The 25,194-nt window shown below is 40.8% G+C and overlaps 1 protein-coding gene across 1 annotated transcript in view; it reads right to left on the bottom strand.

The window, feature by feature from the left end:
* LOC139691454 (membralin) overlaps positions 1–25,194 on the bottom strand; it is a 218,525-nt gene that overhangs the window by 131,342 nt on the left and 61,989 nt on the right. Inside the window, exon 10 of the mRNA XM_071589272.1 lies at positions 11,029–11,112. Within this exon, the coding sequence (XP_071445373.1) occupies positions 11,029–11,112 (84 nt within the window). The remainder of the gene's footprint in view (positions 1–11,028; positions 11,113–25,194) is intronic.

Below are 25,194 nucleotides of genomic sequence, written 5' to 3'. Positions count from 1 at the left end.
ATGAATCGCATTTTCGTTGCTATAATACGAAACAATCCATCAAAGACGATCATAAACTCTAATGCAAGGTTTGGAGTATATTTAGGGGCACCATAATGCCGCTTTTGTTCGCGTAATAACGGGTGTGGCATTGCATTTGGACGGGAAGGCAATTAGAAGATAAATTTGAAGGGACAGTATAAAAATCGGGGAGGCAAAGAATTCAAAGAGAAAACAAAAATGATTTTTCCCGATCCACTCGGAAGAAGTCTACAATAAACTATATTATAAGAGAACCTTTATATTTGCAGATTAATATAAAATACGTACCTTCTGTCGACCAATACATAAATGGATCTGGCATTTTTTATCCTGTCGGGCAAGTGAATCATACGTGCATCATCTTGTTACTATCTATACTACCTTGATCAAAAATTTCCCGGAATTTATTCAGAAAATTAAAAATACAAGTTTATTCATCTAAATCTATATTGTCCCCTTCAAAGTAATCCCCATCAACTGCAACACACTTATGCCAGCGCTTGATCCAATCCTCGAAACATTTTTTATATTCGGTTTTCGGTATGTCCATCAGTGCTTCCTGCGATTTTTCCATTACTTCCTCTCGGCTGCTAAAACGCGTTCCCCGTAATGGTTTTTTAACTCGATTGAACAGAAAGAAGTCACAGGGAGCCAAATCAGGTGAATTCGGTGGCTGTTGGATGGTATTTGTTGCATTTTTCGTCAAAAAATTACGAATAATGATAGCACTGTGCGACGGTGCGTTATCACGGTGCAAAATCCACGAGTTTTCTGCCCACATTTCTGGTCTCTTTCGGCGAATTGCTTCACGCAAACGTCTCATAACGCCCAAATAATACTCTTTGTTTACTGTCTGGCCTTCTGGCAAAAATTCATGATGCACTACACCGTTGTAATCCATGAAAACCGTCAGCATTGCCTTCTTTTTTGACTGAAAACGACGTGGTTTTTTTGGTCTCGGCTCATTTGGTGAACGCCATTCACTTGCCTGATGTCTGGATTGCGTGTCGTACTCATAAACCCACGTCTCGTCTCCAGTAATGATCCTTTTGATGAATGTGGGATCGGATTCAGCCTCGCAAATCATGTCTTTTGCGACGTCAACACGGTCTCTTTTTTGCATGAAATTGAGGTCTTTTGGCACCAACTTTGCTGCTACACGACGGAAACCCAAATCATTAACCACAATGTCTTGGGCGGATCCATAGGCAATGTTCAAGTCCTCCGCTATTTCTCTGATGGTTAATTTGCGGTTATTGACCAACATTTCTTTTACTTTATCAATTTTTTCACCGACTTTCGATGTCGATGGTCTGCCACTGCGTTCATCATCTTCGATTGACTCACGACCACTTCTGAACCGCTCGTGCCACTGGTAAACGACCGTTTTTTTTAGAGAATCGTTGCCGAAACACTTTTCCAACATTTCCAACGTCCGTGCGCCACTAAATCCGTTTTTTACGCAAAATTTAATACAAGTTCGTTGTTGCAAATTTAAATCCATTTCTGCAATTGTAAAAAATCGCCAACACACACAGAGATAGATGTACTCTTGGCTACGTAACTTTTGCAAATGTCAAGTTATGACACTAAGATTTAAAGGGAATATCAACAACAGATGTACCAATTTAACAAAAAAACAGAACTCAAATCGGAACGATGGGAGCGCCACACGGTGGTTATTCCGGGAACTTTTTGATCAAGGTAGTATTTTAACTTATCTAACTCCAGTTTTTATTAGACTCAGAAAAAGAATATGGAATGTTATCGCACCAAAATCTGAGAATGTACAAGACTTGAGAGTGTATCTTCACATAATTTGATTACATATCAAAGGCATTTCCAACATTGCGAGGGAGTTCAAGAATGAGGTATGAATATCTCGTTTATATTTCTTTGCGTAAAGGCCAGTAAATGTTTGACCTGAGTCAACTTCAAAACGGAAGCCCCTTTATAAACAGCGGAAAAAGTAGTATCGGCATTTTTATTCTTAGATGGTACACCTTCAGCAGGGTGCAAATCATACTGAGTAAATACATCGTTTGGTGACGACATCGGTATGCCCAAATAAGGTTTTTACATGGAATTTTTAATTTGAGGGGCATGTGTGTTTCCAATGGGAATTTATGCTTTCGATACCTTCATTAGTTGAATAATTTTATCGGAAGGCATTAAGATAAATCTCAATGGGGATGTAAGGGCAAAACTTAGCTATAAGTTATAGTCGATTTTAACAGGGCGAAATTGAGATCACCATACATTTTATTTCACTTAACCAAACTATTTCGATGCAGGTGAAAAATTTCGAATGCAGACATCAATCTCAAAGTCTAAAATCTTGGATAAAATCTAACAGGGGAGAAGTTTTTTTAACCATGAATACTCTGGACTTAATGATTCACATAAATGATTCAAAGGCGAGGCTCTAATGTCTTACACAGCAATCAGGATAACCATGACCGACTTCCATTTTATCACTTTTCTCCTTCTTTTCCCGGCTGATCTTCAAATATCCTCACCGGGGAAACACGAATGGCACGTCCAAAGGTTTACACACCTGGCGCATAACACTGCGTACACGGAACGACAAAACTGGTACGGAAGAGTAAGGGTTGGGCATCGTTTGGGCGATGGGGGTAAGTGCGTATGTGACACGGGGCATACAGAGTAAGGTGACCGCTCAAGGAGTTCGAGGGGGGGTTGTATGGATCTGGCGAAGGTAGATGGGGAAGGGAGTTGCGCTGCGATGGGGAGGGACGGTAGAGCGAAAATGAGGTGGAGGAGCAGCGGGGAGGAGGGGAGCGCGAACAAAAGGCAACAATCGCCGAGCGCGACGGTAGCGGGAGAAACCGTAAGAGTGAAAGCAACTCTCCCGACCCTCCTTCTCCTCTCCCTCCCTCCCTCTCTCTCCCTCTTTCTCTCTCTCTCCACCTCCTCCCCCGACCCGACCTCCACGACTACGCCACCGCCGCTGATTGAAAGTACAATTCTTTTCTTCCTTCCCCATCGTTGCGGGGCTTCGCCGCTGCGGGCTTGGCGGCGATTGCTATCTTTTTCGAAACGGCGAGAAGCCTCTGGAAATACGCCCGCACAACAAATTTAAAAGTTACAAGGGGAAGCTGGCGGTGGGGATACGGAGGGCGGACCGAGGGGTTCGGGGTCTGGTGAGAGCGAGCGGCGTTTTCTCCCCGGGACGTAGGTGCGACGCGGAATGGAAGGGGGGCGGGAGAGAGACGCCCCCCCCCCACCTCGGCCCCCCACACACCGCCCCTCACCCACCCTCTCAGCGGCGGCGTGTATTTCCCGGAAGCCCAAAATCACGCGATCAATGAGGAGTTGACGCTTTGACTGTACGCGCAGAATGCAACGCGGCCGTTTCGCCGGCGCCGACCGCGAACCTCTTTTTCGGAGAGGATGGAGAGAGAGGGAGGGTGGGTGGTCAGTGGAAAAAAAGAACGCGGCCATGAATCGACGCGTTCGATGTGGGTCGCAGACCCCCCGCAAACAACGCAAGCGAATTTTCCACCGCCGGTGGAATTCACCCCTCCCCAAAACCTGTTTTGGCGATACGACCGACAAAAGGAACGAAATAGGAATAAATAGTCGGCGGGGACCAAGAAATTCGAGCAAATTATGTTATGGATCGTTTGGAGAAGATGGAGGCAACCTTACAAGCCACCGTCGACAACTACCCGAAAAAAATGTCAGCACGTGGGCAAATATTTTATTCGCTAAAGTTTCGAAATTTACGTCACTGAAAACGTAATTACATTCAGGGTCGGAAAATATATCAAAACGGATATAAAATTCGTTTGCTCCAGCGCATGGAAAGGAGAATGCTAGCGATTCCTTTGTTGCGTCACAAAATCTTGCACTGAAGTAATTGTGAAATGTAATGCCGCGTGGAAAGAACTTAAAGCGAATTGATGTGAAATGAGAGACGGTCATCAGCAACGGTCCAATATGATTCGTTCTCGTATCTTAACAAATCATTGGGACGAATTACATCCTGCCCTCCGAACATAGCGGCCCTGATCGATATCCCCATGATTTGAAGAATGAACACGACAATAAATTGATATTTCATATTTTCTCAGCGACAGTTAGCTTGCAATGAGAACTAACCTATGTGATATCTGCTTAACAGAGGACACCGCAAACACAGAATTGAAGAATGTATCCGTCATGAAAAAACAAGACTAGAAATATGGCATAACATGGCGGTGAAGAAAATTAAATTGCGCTAAATAGTATTATTCTGCTTAAACACCAATTGTAAACTCCTATTTGATTTCGTCACATGAGTGGTAATTAAGCAATGTAAGCAGACACATCTAACACATTTTACTGTCAGTGTAAATTTTCCTATTTAACGTGCTCTACAACAAGGCAAAAAATCAAAATATATCATACATTCACGATACAAATTATTTTTATCCCTATATATTATGTTGTATGCTTCTGTACTTCTCTATGTGCTGATTATTGTGAAAATATGTACTAATTGTACTCGAAGTGCCTAAATTCTAATATTCTGTGTATTCTGTGAATGGTTAAGTGTGTAATTCCAAATGTATTATTATGTATGTTTTGGATACTTGAGAGTTTATGTAAATAACTGTTTAAAAATTTCATATCGGGTAACATTGGCGATTGAAGACAAAAGGGGAATTTAAGCGTGAGCAGGTATCCCTTCAATCAACATATAGCAGTGTTGTATAACTATGTATGTGGCTACTGGAATAAACTATTGATCTACGGGGAGGAGACTCACCGTAGTATTTAAAAAAAATGAATTATCAACACTGCACAAAAACAGCGACTTTCTGACACTCATTTCCCCAAGTGTTCATTCAATTACGGCTGGTTTCCATTGCAAATGCTGTCTTTTAGAAAAACGTTTTCTACTCCACGGGAATAGATCTCAGGAAAATCAATCTTAAAACACGGGATAGGGCTAGGCGTGGAGAGGATACAATAGAAATTGCATCATGAGTAACGAATAGTTAAGTCCTACTAGGAAAAAAATGGCCCTTGAAGGCGTAACCGCTGCCCCAAATACGGGCCCGAAGTGGTTGGGGAGTACTTCAACGAACGCCAATTCCTACGATCAGTAATCATGTTTGGTGGCCACTACCGTCATGCAATACCCTCTTACACCAAAGAGCGCATTTTAAGCCAACGGCGGCGAACACTCAACAGGCTGAGAGAAAATCTGAAGGAGGGTAATAGGAAGTAGTGGTAGGAGAGGCAGGTGGGGGAGGCAGCTGAGGTGCTTCCCCAAGGGGTCTCTCGTGCGCCACAAAAGGGAAGACGGCCCCGGGCTCTGTCGTAGACTCGCAAGCACCCGCAAAGAAGTTTTGAGATCTAAGGAGACTTTGGGGCGCAATCATGGATCCTTTTTCTTAAGTGGAGTATCTATCCATAACGCGATTTTCTTCCGTGGCGCAATTGGCGATCATTGCTCTTTCAAAGGATGTCCCATAATCCGTGGTAGCGACAGAAATTGCTTATGCGGGATCCCGCGAAATTTAATGAAAGGTGAAAGAATATTCACATTCATTGATCAAATGACGGTCAACGGCGAACTTTAAAAAGATCCATGATCTCGCATCCGGTTCTCACGGAAAGGAGTGTATAATTAAGGAGAAGTGTGGGATCTCCTCAACCTCGCGCATTTTTACAATGATCGTCCGATCTTAGTCGTGCACGTGATAAATGATGGTTCTAATATCATCACCATAAGGTTCTCTGCAGAGTGGAATTTACCGTACGCCACTATTGTCTCCATCCACTCTTTTTCCAAAACTGTTCATTGGTCTCGGCATCTCTGTTCCCCTCTCTTCGCGGCCTCTAACACGTTTAACCTCCTCCCTCACCCATTTCCCCCCAAAGGCTGTTGTTCCGATCCCTTTCCAATACTTTCCGATCCAGTCTTATCTTATGATTGGCATTCGGTAGTGCTCAATCCCCCCTAACCCTGTTCAACACTATGTACTTCATTTCTACACCATCCACCAATTTCATTCTCTCCAACCTCCTCCACACCCGCATCTCAAAGGCCGCAATACTTTCTTCTTTCCCCTCTAAGGTTAAACCATCAAAACACTCCAAACATGATCTGACCAGTCTCTTCCTCAGCTTCGGTTTGAAACTCCTGCACGATATGCTTGTCTTCTCAGTACAGACTCCTTTTGGCACATATATTCTTCCTTTAATCTCTACTTCCTTCTTCCATATTTTTTTCTCCAGCCCTATCCGCAGATACTAGTGCCTTTTCACGTGCTCTATTCCTCCTCCGTTAGACATGGTATCCATTTCTTCTCTGTAAGTTATTCCCATTACTTAATTTCTTAAAATTTACGTTCATCCCACACACTATTCCGTTTTCTAATATTGCCATAACTCTTTGAAATGCGAAAGTGTAAAAAAAAGTTAATATAATCATCACATCAGCAAACCGAAGCAATTTATTTTTCATCCCAGAACATTTATGCTTTTATATTTTTCCAAATATTTTCATGCTCTCAACAGAAATAAGGTTTGATAGACGCAGCAGCCTGGCCATACTCATTTTCACCACTCTATCCGGTATGCTAGCTTTTATTCACTTTTACGGCTGCTTTTTGAGCTAAGAAAGTCCTTCTGCCTTTCCAAACAATTCTATTTCTTTTTTTTATAATCCAGACACAGGTCAATTGATTATTGCACGTACACGTAACTTGGAATTATTCCTACTCCTCTTTCTCTACATCGTTCCAATATTCTTTAAAGTTCAACGGCTGCAATCTCGTGACCTTTCTTCTCCTAAAGCTAAATTGCACTTCCGCTACATGCTCTACCATTTTTTTGGGAAACCCGTCATGGACCATTAGCATCCTTCTAGCTGAATGTGCCATTAGGCATATTGTCTGGCGTTCCTCCTATTCTTTGGTCCCTAGTTTTTCTGGAAAGGGTATCATAGAAGAGTTTTAAAACCTCCTCTGGACAACATCTAACACCATATATTTTTACGTATATTTCTGTTATTTTTTTAGACATCATATTTTATAAATATACAATTAAATTGTTTTTTCGTTACTAGTACAATACTCTCGCAATAATTACACCTATCAAATCCACTCATCATCTCAATACTAACACGATTTGAGAGAATATGCAAAATATGATGATAGGCTCCACTTCTACTGACAAAATAGAAAATGACGAATTATTCTGTCCTTGAAGAGAGTGACAGTGCGTTATCATCAATGGAAATTATCAATCTAAATAACCGTTTGTAGCAGCTCTAGATCCATTAACTTATATAAACTAAATATTTTAATATCTCATTAGGTTTAATTTATTGAACCACAATCTATTTATGGATTGTACTTCACCGTGTGGAAGATACCTAGGCTTACCAGAACTTAAGAAGTATAATTTGGATTGAGGTAATGGAAATGTGCAGCAAACTGAATATATTTGGTCTCAAAAGACGACTGCCTATGCATGAAAATACCCATAGGTGTGTGAACCAGACGTCCCTAGGGCTATTGAAAAGACGGCAAGTTCGGAAAAACTGGACGCAGGGGACCACACTATGCGACTAATGCACGCATAACAAACGTAAATGTCGTCATAATGTGCCAATTATAAAGCAAAGACCGATATTTCATAGCGGTTCTCTTAATTGAAGCGTAAAAATAGAAAACTGAATCATATTACAACACAAATCTACAGCTGAAAACGTGTTAAAGTCAATAACGTTACAACGACTGAAGGCAATGACAGCCTTATCCCAGAATTTTCTCACTGAAACATAAGTGAAATACGCACCACCATGTTTAATGGTTTCAAACCGGGCACTCATTCTCGCATAAACTTTCCATGGTTTCGTGCAATGCAATCATGAACCAAATTAACAGAGTATATTCCACGAATCCCTAAACCAAATGGAATGAATTTAACGCCCGTGGATTGTAAACGAAACGCACCGGCGCGTTATATCCCGAAAAGCAAAAAGAAATGAGATCGTTATCCTCTGCCATTCGGTGCCCCGCGGTGCGACATGCTTCAAAATTACGGTTATCTCCCACACTGCCCGCAGCCTTAAGAGTACGTTTGCAGAAACGGCGAATAACCAATGAAGTATCCCCTGACCCGACCGCTGCGATTCGTCACCTCATTCCCTTGATTAATAGAAGAACTCTAATGCATACACATGCGCGCCGGGCAGGTGGGCTAACGATAAGCCATCCCCATGACAAAAACGGAACTATTCCCACCACACCCCAACCACCGAGCCCATCGAACATTATCAGCAATGAGCACGGAAAGCACGCACGCGCGGCCGGAGGAAAGCAAGCGTGAATGCGGACGACACACGCCCGTGCTTCCGCCTCGATGGAAACTCCTCTCGCGCGGCCGGGCAACAAATAATATCCATCATTGCACGTGATCCGGGGATGCCAAACATGGTTACATTGGGGAGGGGACGGGGGTTCTGGGGAAAGGATGGGCTGGGGGGGGGGGGAAAGCGGGTGGCGGGGGGAAAGACCCACGAACGCGCCCGCGGCGGCGGGCGATATCTCCCAATAAAGCGCTCGGACGGGAGGAGGTGTACACGGGGACGCACTACGACCGACGCGCTTTGAATCCCCCCCTTTTACACCCCCAACAACGCCGGCCGACCCACCTCGCTCGTCCCCGACTCGCGTTTTCCCATGGCGCTTTCTCTCCTCGCGGGACAAGCCGCCGCCATCTGTCAATGCGAGCGCGAAGCACGGTTGTGACGAAGAACGAGCGACGACGAAAAGTCACGCGCCTAATGGCGATCCCGCGGTGCTGGTGAATTATTAACTCTCTCTTCCCCCCCCCCCCCATCTCATCTCCCTCAGCAGACCCAAGCACCTTGGCGCACGCTTTGGACACCTCCGCGAGCCATTAATGCCTAGGCCTCGCGGACGAGACCTCCCCCGCCCCCTAACTACCTCTTCCATCTGCTTCCTTTTCGTCACTGACAAATAATAACACGCCACTCACGACGGACTACGTCGCGTGTAACAAGCGCTTCAATGTGGGTGGCAGGGGATGAAGATCAAACACCCTGACTACCCCTAAAATCAACATATTTCAACATTTTGTCAGTCCCCATTGTCCAAATGAAAATTAAGATCCAGTAGAGAAGCAATTTGAAAACAATTTTACATACACTTTTATACGAAGTCTAACTAACATACTGAAATTGGAACTCAAAAGGATTTTTAATGTTTTCGTTTTCCCATCTCATGTGACCTATTCTCTCGCCTTTAATTGGGTACGTACCATTTCTGCGTAGAACTTAAATCTGATCAAATTGAAAAGTGATATTTTTTCTTCTTGAACATTAAGATACTAAGGGCATATTTGAAAGAGCTCTCCACAGCACAATTTTTTTACAAAGAAGAAATTAAAAATATCATCACTTATGGTATACATGTACATTACAAAAAACCTCCTATCAACCAATCAACACGCTTTTAACCCTCTTCCTCATATAACGTCACGTGGACACCAGTTTGGCATTTCCCCTTATCGTCCGTGTTAATCATGAATTAACTGGGGCCATTAATACTTGCAAACGGAATTTTGGTACTGGTTATCGCACACCTACTAGGATGGCCATATTCTAACTGAAATGGTAGAGACTTTTATTTCCATTATTAGGTTTAATAAACAGGAGCACAAAAATAGGAGAGCGTTTATCATTTTATAATACTATATTCTGTACAATCACAATACAGGCGATCCACTTTACATTGTCGAAATACGACAATGATAAACATAAGACTTACGTTGCTATATACTTCCCCTACGGAACATCAAACATGTCTTAACCGATTACCGCGTATAGTGGTTTATGAGCGAAGCCCTATCTGAAAATTACATACTTCATCATGCAACTATCATTTCGTACACTGAAGGGCAAATGCCTTCATTAACACTTTTTGCTGAACCTTTCATGGGGTATTAAATCTTAATGTCCCCAGCAAATCAAGTGTTTAAGGCGACATCGCTCCTCATGGTATATTATTCTCGGGGCAAAGCTAGTCTAGAAAAAAATCTAAATAGAAAAGGAAATAATATTTTCCTCTTTTTCCTATTTGCTATGGATTTCCGATTATATTTTATACATACCCTGCAAGTCACCGCTAGAGTGTGTGGCAGCGGGTGAATACACACCAAAATAATTTTACCCGATCATAACCCTACCGCGCTCGAAAAATGTTATTGTGATCCCCAATCATTCGTTGAAAACATGACATCTTAAGCCTACCTGTTCTACACTTAATCTCTATAATTTTATTGTGGAGATCTCGCCTACCGCTGTACGATGGGGGTAATAATACATTTTCAACATTACTGTTAAACAGACCTCCTTCGAATTAATGCAAGAGCTTCAATCTGTCATTTAGCCTTCGCTTCGTGAGTGATTCTCAGCCCAGTCTAATATGGGGAAGCGATAAAGTGAGCCGGTAAGATTACTCTCACATATATGACATCAATTTTAACACCCGAAAGAGTTAAATCCAGACATTTTCAACTCAAGATCAACAGGATATGAACGAGTTTACAGAATGTGACGATAAGTACCACCATTCCGTAATGGATGAGTTCAAAGATGAATTAAATTATAGGGATCAAATACTTATCATGGAACTTGTCATCAATTTAGCTGGCTGAATGAATGTCAAATTCGATATATATTAACAAATGGAGACTACGGCGAAGTGACGCCCAGCTGTAAAAAATGTCAGCAAATTTCAAACAGATAAAAATACAACTGAACCATTGAATTAGCACTGGTATGAACTTAACTTCTTCCTCGTCAGCAATGCAAAAATCAGACATTTAAACATAGTAATAATTGTCCTGTACATGATAAAACAATTGAACTCAAAACTGATTAACATGATTCTAATCCAATATAAATCGTTAGCTACACAGCCTTCTAAATTAAGCAGTTTAAAAAAATTCGTCACTTACCAACCAGGGCAAGGATTACTGTAAGCAGCGGTGCAGCTGGAAACGTTATGGTCACGTTGAGTTCCAGCATTTGCAGGAGATCCACTATTTAAAGCAGGTGCCATGAACAGAAGAGCGAAAATCAATAAGAGTAAATAAAACACGTTGACACTATATGCAATGTTAAATGAAAGAGCAAATAAGAAAAGTTCTTGATGGTTAAGTAAGTAATATTTAAATAGTTTCTACGTGCTAAAGCCAAAAACCAAATTGAGTTCAGGGCATGCAATTAGGTACATTCGGGGTTTTTACCAGACTATCGAATACCTAAAAAGAAAATATTTCATTACAACCAAAAGTGATTAATTTTAATTGGCACATTATAATGAATGTTTTGACTGTTAAATGAAAAATGTCACGCACCACCACCTAAAAATAATAGCCGCCACTCAGGCAGAAAAGGCACGTGCATTATTTTGCTATTTGCTCAAAATATTGTTTATGATGAGAGCACATAAAACTACCACTACTTTTTAGTCCATTTTAATATTGAAAAAATAGGTTTTTAAATATTTAAAATCAGAGGCAAAAAATGTTTAATTTTTTAGCAGATTAATGTTAATGATCTAATTCTAAACCAATTCAAAGCAGTCAAAATGGGCACTAAAGGGTCGGCATTTAAGTACATACTAAGTGAAAAAAAGATTAAAAAAGTAAAACATGAAATTTCAAAGTAGAAAGTAAAACGAACTCGAGTGGCGTTTCAATACCGTATGTGTGTGTATATCATATATATATATATATATATATATATATATATATATATATATATATATATATATATATATATATATATGTATATGTGTATATATATATATGTATATGTGTATATATATATATATATATATATATATATATATATATATATATATATACATACACACGAGGGTCATCCGGAAAGTAGTACCCGTTCGTGAAATAAAGACACAAAAGTAAATATTAAGAAACATAAAAAATTTTATTTGAAAGAGGATACTTTAAACTACTTCTCAACATAATCTCCAAGCAAATTAAGGCATTTGTCATAACGTGTGACAAGTTTCTGTATTCCTGCTGCATAGTCCTTCGCCGCCAGCTCATTGAGATACGCGAGGGACCCATCTTGCACAAATTTTTGCATAATGCAGATGGTGTTTAACAATTTCATGAACAATTGTTCGAGAAACATTGGGAAAATGCTCACAGATGTCATCAATTGTGACGCGCCGATCGTTCCTCACGAATTCGTCAACTGAGCTCACCAGTTGGTCTGTAATGACAGACGGTCTCCCCGAACGCTCATCGTCGTGTGTGTTCCCCCTCCCCATGTTGAAGTTGCGACACCACCGCCGAACAGACGACTCGTCCATTACATTGTCTCCATACACCTCCTTTAATTGGCGATGAATATCACATGGGCGAACGTTTCTTGCATTGAGGAATTTAATCACTGCCCTCACTTCACAACTGGCGGCGTTCTCAATTTTTTTAAACATTGTAAACAATCACAGAAACAACACAGGCAATGCTAGCGTCACGCAACTTGGCTCAGAGAAGGCAGACAAGCCACTGAAGCTATCTGACCTCGTCCAGCGGCTACTCGCGTCGTCAGCACTTCATGCGGCACGAACGGGTACTACTTTCCGGATGACCCTCGTGTATATATATATATATGCTTTCGTAGACGTAACACGGAAGTGCCGAATAGTACAATACACAGTAACACATAATATAGAAACAAAAAAAGAACACTCACATGTATTTTCTTGATATTTCGACGGAAACAATCCGTCTTCCTCTGAAGATATAGAAGTAATGACTAATGTGTCATTACTTCTATATCTTCATAGGAAGACGTTTTGTTTCCGTCGAAATATCAAGAAAATACGTGTGAGTGTTCTTTTTTTGTGTTTCTATATTATGTGTTACTGTGTATTATATATATATATATATATATATATATATATATATATATATATATATATATATATGCTTTCGTAGACGTAACACGGAAGTGCCGAATAGTACAATACACAGTAACACATAATATAGAAACAAAAAAAGAACACTCACATGTATTTTCTTGATATTTCGACGGAAACAATCCGTCTTCCTCTGAAGATATAGAAGTAATGACTAATGTGTCATTACTTCTATATCTTCATAGGAAGACGTTTTGTTTCCGTCGAAATATCAAGAAAATACGTGTGAGTGTTCTTTTTTTGTGTTTCTATATTATGTGTTACTGTGTATTATATATATATATATATATATATATATATATATATATATAGATGATTTCGTCGACGTAACACGGAAGTGTTGCATAATAAATTGGACAGTAACAAACAATATAGAAACACATAAAAAGATCACTCACACGTTATTTCTTGATCAATTCGACGAAATTCCGCTCCGTCTTCATCGGAAGATATAGAAGTTATGTTTCGATGAAGACGGAGCAGAATTCCGTCGAAATGATCAAGAAATAACGTGTGAGTGATCTTTTTATGTGTTTCTATATTGTTTGTTGCTGTCCAATATATATATACTAGATATACATATACTAAAGCCAATATATATATACTAGTATATATATATATATACATATTTATTTTGTTGGTTATTTAGTTATTTGTATATAAATCTTCTAAAAATAGAATTCACAAATTGCGGACGTATAATTCCCACAGTGGCTATTTTCGTAAAGAGGAGATAAAATATCAGATTCAGTAAACTCACACTGCAGGGCATTGAAGGTACCAAAAAAATCATTTCTCCGGGCAGAAAAAGTTACACCAGTTACTTCTCTCCCTTAGAGGGTGACCGACAATACGTACAAACGCAAGTGGGCCAATGAAAGATGACGAACGCTACGAAACTATCAAACGACCCAAAAACTGTTCCCCTTAGACCAGCAATACCCATTTTATAATAATGCCATTCATTTCAGATACTGCAACTGTGTCATCCCCCGTTCAATCTCTTTTAAAGGTGACGGTCCGCCAAAAATTCAAGGAAAGAACTATCGCTGCAGATAGGGTTCGTCGAATTTGAAACTCAAACTCATCTCGACCCTGAGGGATTCCAGCAAACGCAAAATTACGTTCCCTTCTGCGGTGCACGAGACACTCCCTGAACAACGGCGAGCTCCTGAGTGCCGGGATCCGTTTGGAGGAAAGGAAAAGGTAAACAGGGCGGAAGGAGCAGGAAAGGAATGGGATGGGATGGAAAGAGGTAAAAGTACGGAGTGGAACAAACCCTGGCCCTAGGCAAACTGAACAACATCGTCGCTCGCACAAACGCGGCATACGCCGGACATTTCCCGGCTATTATGTAGATCAATGGCTCCTGAAGTTACTCCACGGCGCCCAAAATTTTGCACGAAACTGTAACACGAAAACACCGAAGGAAATAGAAATGTTGAGTAGCGTGGCCAACAAAAACAATTAGAACAAAAACGACCGGAAGTTCCCATTACTTGTGGTATTTCATCCTAATCGTATCATTTTTGGAAAAGAATGGAAGCGAAATATTTCCATCTCCAAATAATTCATCGTCAAACATGCATACCTATAAAACATTAAATATGCCCTTTCTTATTAATATTTAAGTAAATAAACAAGCCTGAAATAAAAAAGCAAGAACTCTCATAAGGTGGGTGGGGAACGACGCGAGGGTTGTACATTAATGTGATTGACGAAAAGCTACAGCAGCGAAACACTGGCATATACAGGTGTAAATGTAATAAGGCGAAAACCCTGCGAAACCGAAGGATACCAAGTGCGCTCTACTAATAAGAATAAGAACAACCATTAATAATAATACCTATTCATAACATTTATGATGGAATATGAAATTGAAATAAAATTACAGAAAATCAAAACAAGTACAAATTGATAACAATAATTCAACTACATAAAATAGCACTGAATACACATTATGACGTAAAAATGGCAATAAATGTTAATGTGCGTTACGCACAGAAATCCCAGTGAACTCAGCAAAAAATCAACTCTAGTCATCTAGTCGGCTAGAGTAATCCTAGCATTTCTTCCACACCCTATTTTTCTCGCTTTCAGCAGCAATTAATATCGTCTCCAATTCATCGTAGCAATACGATACTCAAGAAATACTTTTAAGTCCCAAAACCCAAGTCAATCGTACTTGGAATTCTGGGTCCCGCTATATGAGGCACAGAGGTTTAGCTTAAGGCTATGAACACACATCTCGATGGAAGTATCGAATTACACCAAACTCAATTTCACTATCCCACTGAAACTACGCTCGTGATTTAAAACCTTTCCGACCTGAACATGAGGATGGCAGCACTCTTCAACGAAAGTTCGGGAATGTATTTGCGTATCCGTGGAAAGGGACTCACTAAAAGGTCAGCCATTTTGGTCCCTCAGTCGTGGTTTGACAATCGTGTGAGTGAGACGCTGCGAGGGTTTTTGTGAAAATGGAAAAAATTGAGTATCGAGCTGCACGCTAAATATTTATTTTTGAAAGGCAATACGCCTACGCATACGCGTTGGACGCTGGGTACGGGGACTACACTACAGCATCATTTAAAACCCTGAAATTTTGGGCAGCTGAATTAAAACGTGGCCGTACCAGCTTGGCTGATGATGAGTGTTTGGAAAGGTCAAAAAATGTGACCACCACTGATAAAATCGAAAAAGTTCACTAAATACAATTGGACGACTACCTGAAAATTTTCAGACTACAAATGTAATTCGGTAAAACTTATGAATCACAGGATAGATATATGATAAAGTTGTCTTAAATTTTAGCACTCGGGTTTAGAAAAAGATGAAGGATGGAAAAATATAGCACGGTGAGATGTGATCAAAAATGGATTCATCTTTAACCGTCGCTCGACTCTTAACTTTCTCTACCTTACGCCCATCGATTATAGCAACCTCTAGTATCGAAATTAACTTCCCTCTTCCTTATCCTTAGAGAAATAAAATGCGATAGAATTCATAGCTTGGGAGGCAGTAATTTCCGTTTGCAAAACGGAAAATGAGAAAATAATAACCCAAGATTTAGTCATACTCATTTGAATCAGAAGACAGTAAGGAAGTAGGGCGGGTAGTAGCGACTGAGTAAACATAACTTACTGTGACTTTATTCCCTGAGTGCAATACGTATTTAAATTTCAGTTTGAGGGTCCTAAAAAAGCCAAATAGTCGAGTACAACTACGGCCAAATACGTAATGGGTTACTCGCTTCATGGAATTATAAGAAAATGAGGCGTTTTCTGAATCATTCCTTCCAACGAACAGTGAGACTAAAAAAGAAACGGGAGGTATGAGGACCATTCAACAAGTTCTTAAATACCTGTGCACGTCGTATTTATCTACTTGGAACATTTCTATTTTTGCCAACAACGAAATATCCTACTAAATCGATGTTTCCTAAAATTACGCATCCCACAATGATGACGAGAACAGTTGCTAGCAAACTAGAATCACCAAAATTCCACCAATCAAATCGCCACCTTCCACAATTCATTCTTCGTGGCAGCTGCACAACTCTGGAATTCTATTCCAACTGATTTGATGAAATCCCATTCATCGAGAATTTTCACATTTAAATTGTATAACATTTCATTTCAAGAATGTTTGTTTGAATATTGAAGCATGTTACAATATTTAATTTTCATTACTAATCTTCAAAATTAAATTTTTCATTTCATTGCCCATTGATATTTTCATCCACAGTCTAAATTTTTTAACTATAGTTTTTAAAGAATATTTTATCTTTTGAATTACTTTTTACTCTGCCGCATATGCAGTTTTGCCCGACTGAGGAAGCAGTTTCGTTATTAATCTTCATTATTTTTTTAAATCGAATATATTATCAATTGCAAATTTGTAAAGTGTCTCGTTGCTTCTTAAATGTATCTTTCTTTTCGCTTTATGAGGATTGTCCCAGATTATAATAAAGGTTTATTCCATTATAACTTGTGTGCGTTTCATGAACTCTGTATCAATTCCGGGAGGCAAGCGACTGCTAATGTAAACTGCGACAATGGTAACTTTATTGTATGCCCACCCTGAATTTTAAAATACAAACAATGGAAAGTTCATCCCGCTCGTGAAGCTCTAATCAAATATGCACACAATTTTCTATTCGCAAAGAATATAAGTTCTCATGCGCAAGGTCCTATTTGCTCAATGCTATCTTGTGAATAAGAGCTGTTATACTAGACTGTTACCAACCTCGCCGTCGTGCAATCGACTGTTTTTTGTAACCCAGCAGATACTATTTTTCTATATAGGCTACACTACCTACATGTAACATTAAGGTTATGTCAACCAGATCTGCTAGTGAACAGTTCTCATCATGATACCATTAAGTACTGGAAATCTACCCCGAAAACGTATATTTAGAGGCATTTTGAAACAAATATGGCATGATACCTGCTCATCGGGCTCGAAACTGTATTCAGTTAAGGTCGACTGAAAGCGTAGAAAAAACTTAAATATTGAGAAAGAACATGAGAAGAATAAATGAAAACAATCAAAGTGAGGGGAGAAGATGAAAGAGAAGAAGATCAACGTGTACCACGGGTGGACAGAAGCAGGAGAGAGAGAGAGGCACGAGAGGGAGGGCGAGGGAAGGTGAATGCGGCCGAGCTCACGGTGAGGTGCAGATGAGGAGGATGGATACGATTCCCTCGCGGTCGAGGATTCCGACCCTTGCTCACACATCTCGAGAGACGCGGCGGATGTATTCCCGGCGGAGCAAAAATAAAGAAACCGCCTTTACGGATGCGGAAAGGTCGCGGTCGGGGATGTGCGAGGTGGGACGAAAGCGAGGACTGAGGGAGGGATTGCTCGAGGTGGAGCCAGCACGCAAATAAGTCGCGCAAAAAAAAGGAATACCCCGTTCCTATCCTCCCCCACACACACGAGAATGCCACCCACTCCATCCGGTCCCCAATCCATCCTCTGTCTGACCCGAGGCTCCCTTCACGACGGAGAGTGATGGAAGCGCCGACGCTAAGGAGTGAAACATCGCGTGACGAGGAGCGATGGCCGGATTACGAGGTATTCTACCTCGCGAACTCAGTGTACACGCTGGAATACCTTTACTTTTTTAAAGTTATAACAAAAAATTCAGCGCGCTAGCCCTGTGAACAGAGGGCTCGCCCAAGGAATTCGAGGCTTCCAATTCGGGTGATGCCGCCGGACGCCTCCAGCTACCTCAACCTAAGATTTTGTTGGTATCAGATATTCCTGGGAATGACGAGCGGCGGAAGGAAAGAACTTGTACCGGGGATCGATGATTCGCGTATTTTCACACGTCGTACAGTTTTAGAACAGGTTGAGCACACCTCTCATGACAGCCTTCGGGTTAATCACTACATCTTTTTCTTGAGCTCGTACAAAATTGGCGAGATTAAACCGTGTCCCGCTTTATGAACAGTAGATTTTTCACATAGGAATTGCAATGGTAAGAATGATTGAATACCTGCATCGTAATTTCCATAGGTAAAAACGAACCTCGGGAACCTGTCCCTTCACTCCCGCCAGAGGAGTGAACCTCAACATTGACAGCTCCACTCCAGTAACTCATCGGGTCCAAACCGCAACTAACTACGTCGGATGTTACTCCTTGCGTACCTATCCTTTCTTCCCTGCTTCCACCACTACTCTTCTCCCACCTGACCATCATCTGCAAAAACACAACATCGCATTCCAGGGCCCACCTCCGAAGATAACGCGACAAAAGGCGCAGGGAGTAATGGGGTCGATGTGCAAACAAAAGGGAATCGACATGGAGAGAGAAGGAAACTCCATTATTAATTGGTTTGACAGAGGAAGAAATCCCATGACAGTACTTCATTTTTGGAAACAAAATCATGGAGAAATCTTAAAGATGATTAAAAATGCGATTAGATATACACGACGACATAGTTGAAACTCAGAAGTGTCACGGAAATTCGAACTCCACACGAACATGTCTACTGTGTTAACTGATTAATTCTTTTTGGCATAGGTATATAGCATTAGTAGTAGCATTTATCTGAGGGATTTACACTGTCATCCGTCTAATTTTTAAAAAGAAGCAGTTTTGCAGGAAGTTATGCGCTAAAAGTCTTTGGTTTCAGAACAACTGCACGCTAAATACGCGTGTTGTAGCCACATAGCACGTAATTATCAGACATGTCTATCAATTTCAGGGGTATAAAATGGTCTCGACTGACAGATGTTAGATAATGGTCTTAATAATATTAGATGCTAATAAATATCTTCACGTCAGGAAGTAAAACTGTTGAAAAAATATCAACTTACACTACATTTTCTTTTATACTATGAGTAGGGACATCAAAAGTCACAACAAATTCTTTATACTATCCAAAAATTTTAAAAATATTTAAGGACAGGCTATAAAGATTTTACGATAGCTTCTATAGGTAAAATTTTATATGCCCCAAATTATTTTAGACAAAACCCTTAGGCTGATAAGAAGGTCTTTTCATTGGCATGATTCTTGTGGTTAAAAGGAAGCGAATAACGCAAGACCAACTGATGTGAATTGAAGTAGACCTCGTTAACTTTGCATACACCTGTTTCTACGTGAGACAGCAAAAGCATGTAACGAGGTGAAGCATATCATCCATGCCTAATACAATCTCGCAAACATATTATCCCAAGGCGGTTAACGCGGAGGACAGAAAAGTGCCCACGGCGCACCTACAAGCCACTGTACAACCCTGATTACAAAAGCTCAGACGAATCTCTATTTAGAACGTTGAAAAATAAAATACCCAAACCTCCATCCCTAATTCTCTGGGCGCGGGGGGTAAGAAAGCGCCTCAAAGCACCTCGAGGAAAACGTCAATACTTCCGGAGACGCCTAGACGCCTAATAAAACCAAAACCACAAAAGCGCTCATCCTCCGGACCGATTCCCAAGAAACGCCCCACGCACCACCCCATTCCTCCCCTCCGGCCCCTTCTCCACCACAACCCCCCGGGCTACTTAAAAGGAAAATCATCCGTCGAAAAGGGAGGATGCGGAGAAAGGATCTTATTCACACCGACGACGAAGGGATGAAGGGGGGAGGATGAGAGGGAAGGAGGATCTCAGGCCCGAGGGGGTCTCTTGGACAACACACCTGATGCGAATGGAAGGGATGAATGGGGTGAAGGCGAAGGGCATGGGCTGGTAAGAAACATTCAGGGGAGGGAAAGACCCCAGCCGGTATGGGAGCATCCAGGACTGCGAAACACTGGCGCCTCCAGCGTCACGAGGAAGATAACCAAAATGCGAGGAACGAGTAAAAAATTCGCGGGAGCGTTTTTTGTAGACGTGTTTTTCGCAGATACATGAACAAAAAGGCGGTGTATCGATAATTTTGGGCTTTCCCGTCTTTTCGACTCATGCACTCGATCGTATCATTTCCGTTTGAAATGGCTCATCTCTCAATGGTCCAAGTCGATAAATATACCTCATTACGTTCTATACATGCACTTCTAACAAATCTCTAAGGAAAAATTCCTATTTGTAACCGTGCGAGAGATGTAATTTATTTTTTAAACCAATTGTTTACTCGACCAGCGTGCGGGTATAGAATGTAAGCAGAATTTCAAATCCCATTGTTATCAATCAATGAGGTATTAAAGCAGATTTACTCTTTCATATGCAAAATGAGGGATTTTATTAAATTCCGTCAAATTGAGCACGCATGAACTACAACCACTTTAATAACGTAATTTCTGACCAAAATGTATAAATCCATTCAAATGAATACTAATGAAATTCCGAACAGACTTGGATATCGAGTCCTAAAGATTTAATACCCTCCCCGGAGAACAGGTCAGATTTATACATTTAAACTTGAGTATATCGTATCTAGGTCAAATGCTTCATGCAACGAAGATAAAAGCTATGGCTAATGAAAATTGGTCAAAATGCCACGCCAACAATTACCCTTAAGTGGCCATAACAGCAGACAAACGTAAAAATCAAAAATAAATTTATAATTCCCGCCGAATTAGTAATTGATCTTGGGTTAGGATTTTTAACGCAATGGTGATAGTGATGTATTTTGAAGTTGTTTTTCCCCTGTAATATAATAGTGTCTATGACCATGATAGTTGCATGGGATACTGAAATGAGGGGATTCCCGGTTGCCTTCTTCAATAGTATTTTGAACGCCGCATTATCACTCAAATGGTCGCGCCACTGCGATCAGACGCTTTTGCAGTCGCCTCATTGAGGAATAGACGCTGTGCAGACTACCTTTCCTCTAATTCTATCCTTCGACCTATCTCGTATGGGCGACTCTACCATGTGCAACGCTCATTGCTCTCGTCAGCACAGCTGTCAGCAGAACTCACAAGCAAAGGTTATACACATAATACACATATGTAAGAGGAGAAAATGGATAAAGAGGCAGGGAAGGAACTGAAAATAGTAATAAAAGTCGGCGGAGAAGTCAGAAACACAGGTTAAAAGATGTTTAAGTTCCATTTTGCCAGTCAGTAAAGGGTTAAAAGCTGAGCGAACTGAAAAATTCAGTGCAAGTGGTAAGGGATTAGAATTAATAACAAAGTCTAAACGATATTTAAGAAAGAGTAAGGCTAAATTAAATATTAATATACAAAATGGTCAATGTAGTAGAGACATAAGACTAAGGATCGCCTCGGGCAAAGAAGCTTTCACAAGGAGGGAATTGATGGCAGGAACGTTGAGTAAGGAGGTTAAGAAAACGCTCGCGAGAAACATTTACTGATATAGAGCGTGGTTTTGTACGGCGCGGAAACATGGTCTTTGAAGCAAGACGGTAGACATACATACATTGGAGGATTTTGAAATATGGATGTGGTGAACGATGATTAAGGTGAAATAAACAGAAAGGAAAACAAACGAGGAAGTGCTAGACGCGGTGGGGGAGGAGAGGATGGTCTGCTGAGAGAAATCCAGAGGCAGTGGAAAAGATTGAGCGTTTTGATTGGCCATGTGATGTTGAAGAATGCGATAAAGGGGGGAACATGAGACAAGCGGCGAAGAAATAGGAATTGGATAGGAATGTTGGATGGAATGAAGGGAGGAAGGACGTACATGTAATTGAAGAGGGGCTTGTATCTATGTACATAAAATGTGAGACCATGTTTGATTAGCAGAGGATACGAAATGTTTCGCTGCACCATTGCGTAGTCTTCAGTCCATCCTAAAACAACCTGGCCCGGTAGAATACCAATGATAAATAATATCAGTTTTCCGTCATCTCATAAATATGTCTATCTGCTGATATCATCATTTAAAAGAATATTCCGAAACGAGTCCCAAAAATTTGGCAGTACCGTTGTTTTAATCCCGTTAATCCTAGCCAAAATTATATTAAGTTGCTTTCTAAAATTGTATCCGTTATTTCTACCTCATATTTATTGCCGTTATTAGAAAAGTTTATCTGCGAACATAAATGTAAATTTAAATTATTAGAAAATTCAGATAAGGTCCCTGGGCCAACACAATCGTGAGGAAAAAGAAATTTAGACCATGTATTTATTTTTAATCAGAATCCAAAAACCTATTGATTCGTGGTAGTTATTAATTTTTCTCGCAGAAAAGAGGGAATGCATTACAATATTCAAATTTCGGTGGCTTCAAACTTTCGCCGAGAAGAAAGGTATAGGAAATATTAATCCTCCATTCCAAAGCATGAATAAACATGAGTATAGCTTCGCATTTTTTTAATTGTGAAGTTAATTGGATTTTTATTTACCGACTGACTCATTCCCTTTAATCTAAATGTTTTCTTCAGTTGTGAGTACTTAGAATGAAGTATAGTCACGAAATGAGCGATTATTATTGATTTACTGTTTTAATACATCATGAGTTCGAATCAGTGCCCACAATTAGAATTTTCGTGACCTATTTTATGGAAGGAGCGGGTGTCAATATATCATAGGGGTTTTCACATATTTACACTGTGTTTTATACTAACAAGCGGTAGGAATGAAGTCTCCTCTTTGGGTTATCATCACTCTCTACTATAAGGTACCATGAATTACATGTTTAAGCTCACATTCCAACATTGTGATCCACGGCTCTCACAACCCGAGAAGGTTACTCTCTCAATGCAAAGAGGGAGGCATGCCCACCCCTAGGGGACCTTGGCTTTCGACTTTGAATACCCGATGTCTTCCGAGCATAAAAATATCTAATTGCCCACCCTCTTAGATGTGCACACATAAAAATGACTTCGCGGCGGATAACATAGCTTCTTTCGTCTTATAATTCAATCATACTTTTAATGCCATGACTCTTAGAACGGGAGAATAAATAACCCGCTATTTCTTGTTCATCAAACTTATTTTAGTTCAGAGTCTTAATCAGGTCATTAACCTAGCATTACGCCGAAAGTATGATGCCGTTCGGGAGTTTCACAATATATGAGCCCATGACGTCAACGTCACGCCACTGAGATTGTTCGTGTGCTCGTTCACTTCTTCACATCGAACATTTTTTTTTATATTTTCGCAAAACAAATGGCGACGCGAGAGTTTCTTTTTGTTTCTCGTGAGTCGATAAGGAAAGGTTATTATTGGGGCGGGGAGAGGAGTAGCGGGTGGGGTGCGGAGGAGAAACGACGAGGAAGACGGGGTCAGCGGGTGAACGGGGGCCGGAAAAGAGGACCAGTAGGGGTTAGCTGTAGTGGAGATGGACTCGGAAGGGCCGGGAGAGTGGTCTCAGAGAGCATATTCCCTCGGGTTGAGATAGAGGGAGGAAGGGAGACCGCCACCGCCCCCCCCCCCCAAACCGGCCGCCAACCGAGACCCTCCTCTCCTGTTTCCTCCACGGTGACCAAAGATATCCCAACATCTGGAGTGTTCGACCTCCCCCCCACCTCCTCGTCCACACACGTCCCGCCCGCCCGCCACCGATGCCCATCCCTTCGGACCAAACCCTCCCTTGCCATCCTTGTGGTCAGGGGGGAAGGTGGGTGGAAATGGAAGGGGGAGAAGGGGGCCGAGGAGATCAAGGGACCGAGGGCTTGAGGTCTCCAAGATGCGGAGAGGGAGAGAGTGTCTCCGGGAAAAAAAGCGATACATGCGTCCCCTCCGAGCCTTTCATCCTGTCTCTCGACTCTCTCTCTCTTTCCGTCCCTCTCCCCTTCCCACTCTCCCTCTATTTCTCCCCCGCATTTTCCTCCCCCATCGGAAATGGTAGGACCGCAAATGCTCAAATACAAGAGTAGGTAAATTCGAATGTTCCCGAAAGTGCCAACAGACGCGCGCATGGACACCGTTCAAGAATTTGTCAAAACGTGAAGGAACAAATAAAGGTAAATATTTAACATAAATTTAATTTCAATTATTTCATTTCTTACTTTATTTTACGGTTTCAGGACTATTAACGCAACTGCTACCAATTTAATCCGCAAGCATTGATGAGTCTTGGCTTTCTCGGCACTTTACGGCAGTTCATTGTGCTGTTATGTTAGAATATCATGGACAAATGCCGTACCAAACATATCCCTACAAACCTTTTCGTAGCATGCAACAGTTGTATTTTAAACACTCTTAACGAGTGTTTAAAATACAACTCCCTATAATAATAATACCACGACATAGCATTTTCTTGGGCCTGAATTCTATCCTACGATTTTTTGGTTGTCCGCCTCATTCCCCAACATCCATAATAACCCACTTAAACTCAAACTTCAACATTACGAAAGTTGAAATTAAGCCAGCTCCTCTATTTAACATTTTCATTGGTTCCAAAACTTGCTAATTTACAGTAAGTAATTTATTCCAATGTTTCTTAAACAATGTCCAAATGGGATTACTAAAGGTCTTCAAGACTTGAAAGGAATCGTTTAACCTACACAAATGTATTCCAATATGATAGTTTGACGTTTAATCGTTGGCTGAAATAAATCAGCATTCAAATTTAAATTATTTTTATTGTTTAAAAATATTATTCTCAAAGACGGCCTCTAGCTATAATTTACAGAGGAAATCTGAGGGAACCAGTTAGAAAGTATTGCCTGGACCATAACTTACTAGGGGGAGAAGCAAAGGTTTTACTAAATTCTGAAAACAGCACATGACGAATCACATTTTCGAGATGAAATTCATTCCGGCTAATATTTTACAACTAGCAAAGTTCGCAAATAATC

The sequence above is a fragment of the Hetaerina americana genome, unplaced genomic scaffold, assembly GCF_022747635.1.
Source record: "Hetaerina americana unplaced genomic scaffold, ioHetAmer1.1.p SCAF_35, whole genome shotgun sequence".
NCBI lineage: Eukaryota > Metazoa > Arthropoda > Insecta > Odonata > Calopterygidae > Hetaerina > Hetaerina americana.
The sequence above is the reverse complement of the archived record's forward strand: the minus strand, read 5'-3'. Positions and strand labels throughout refer to the sequence as shown.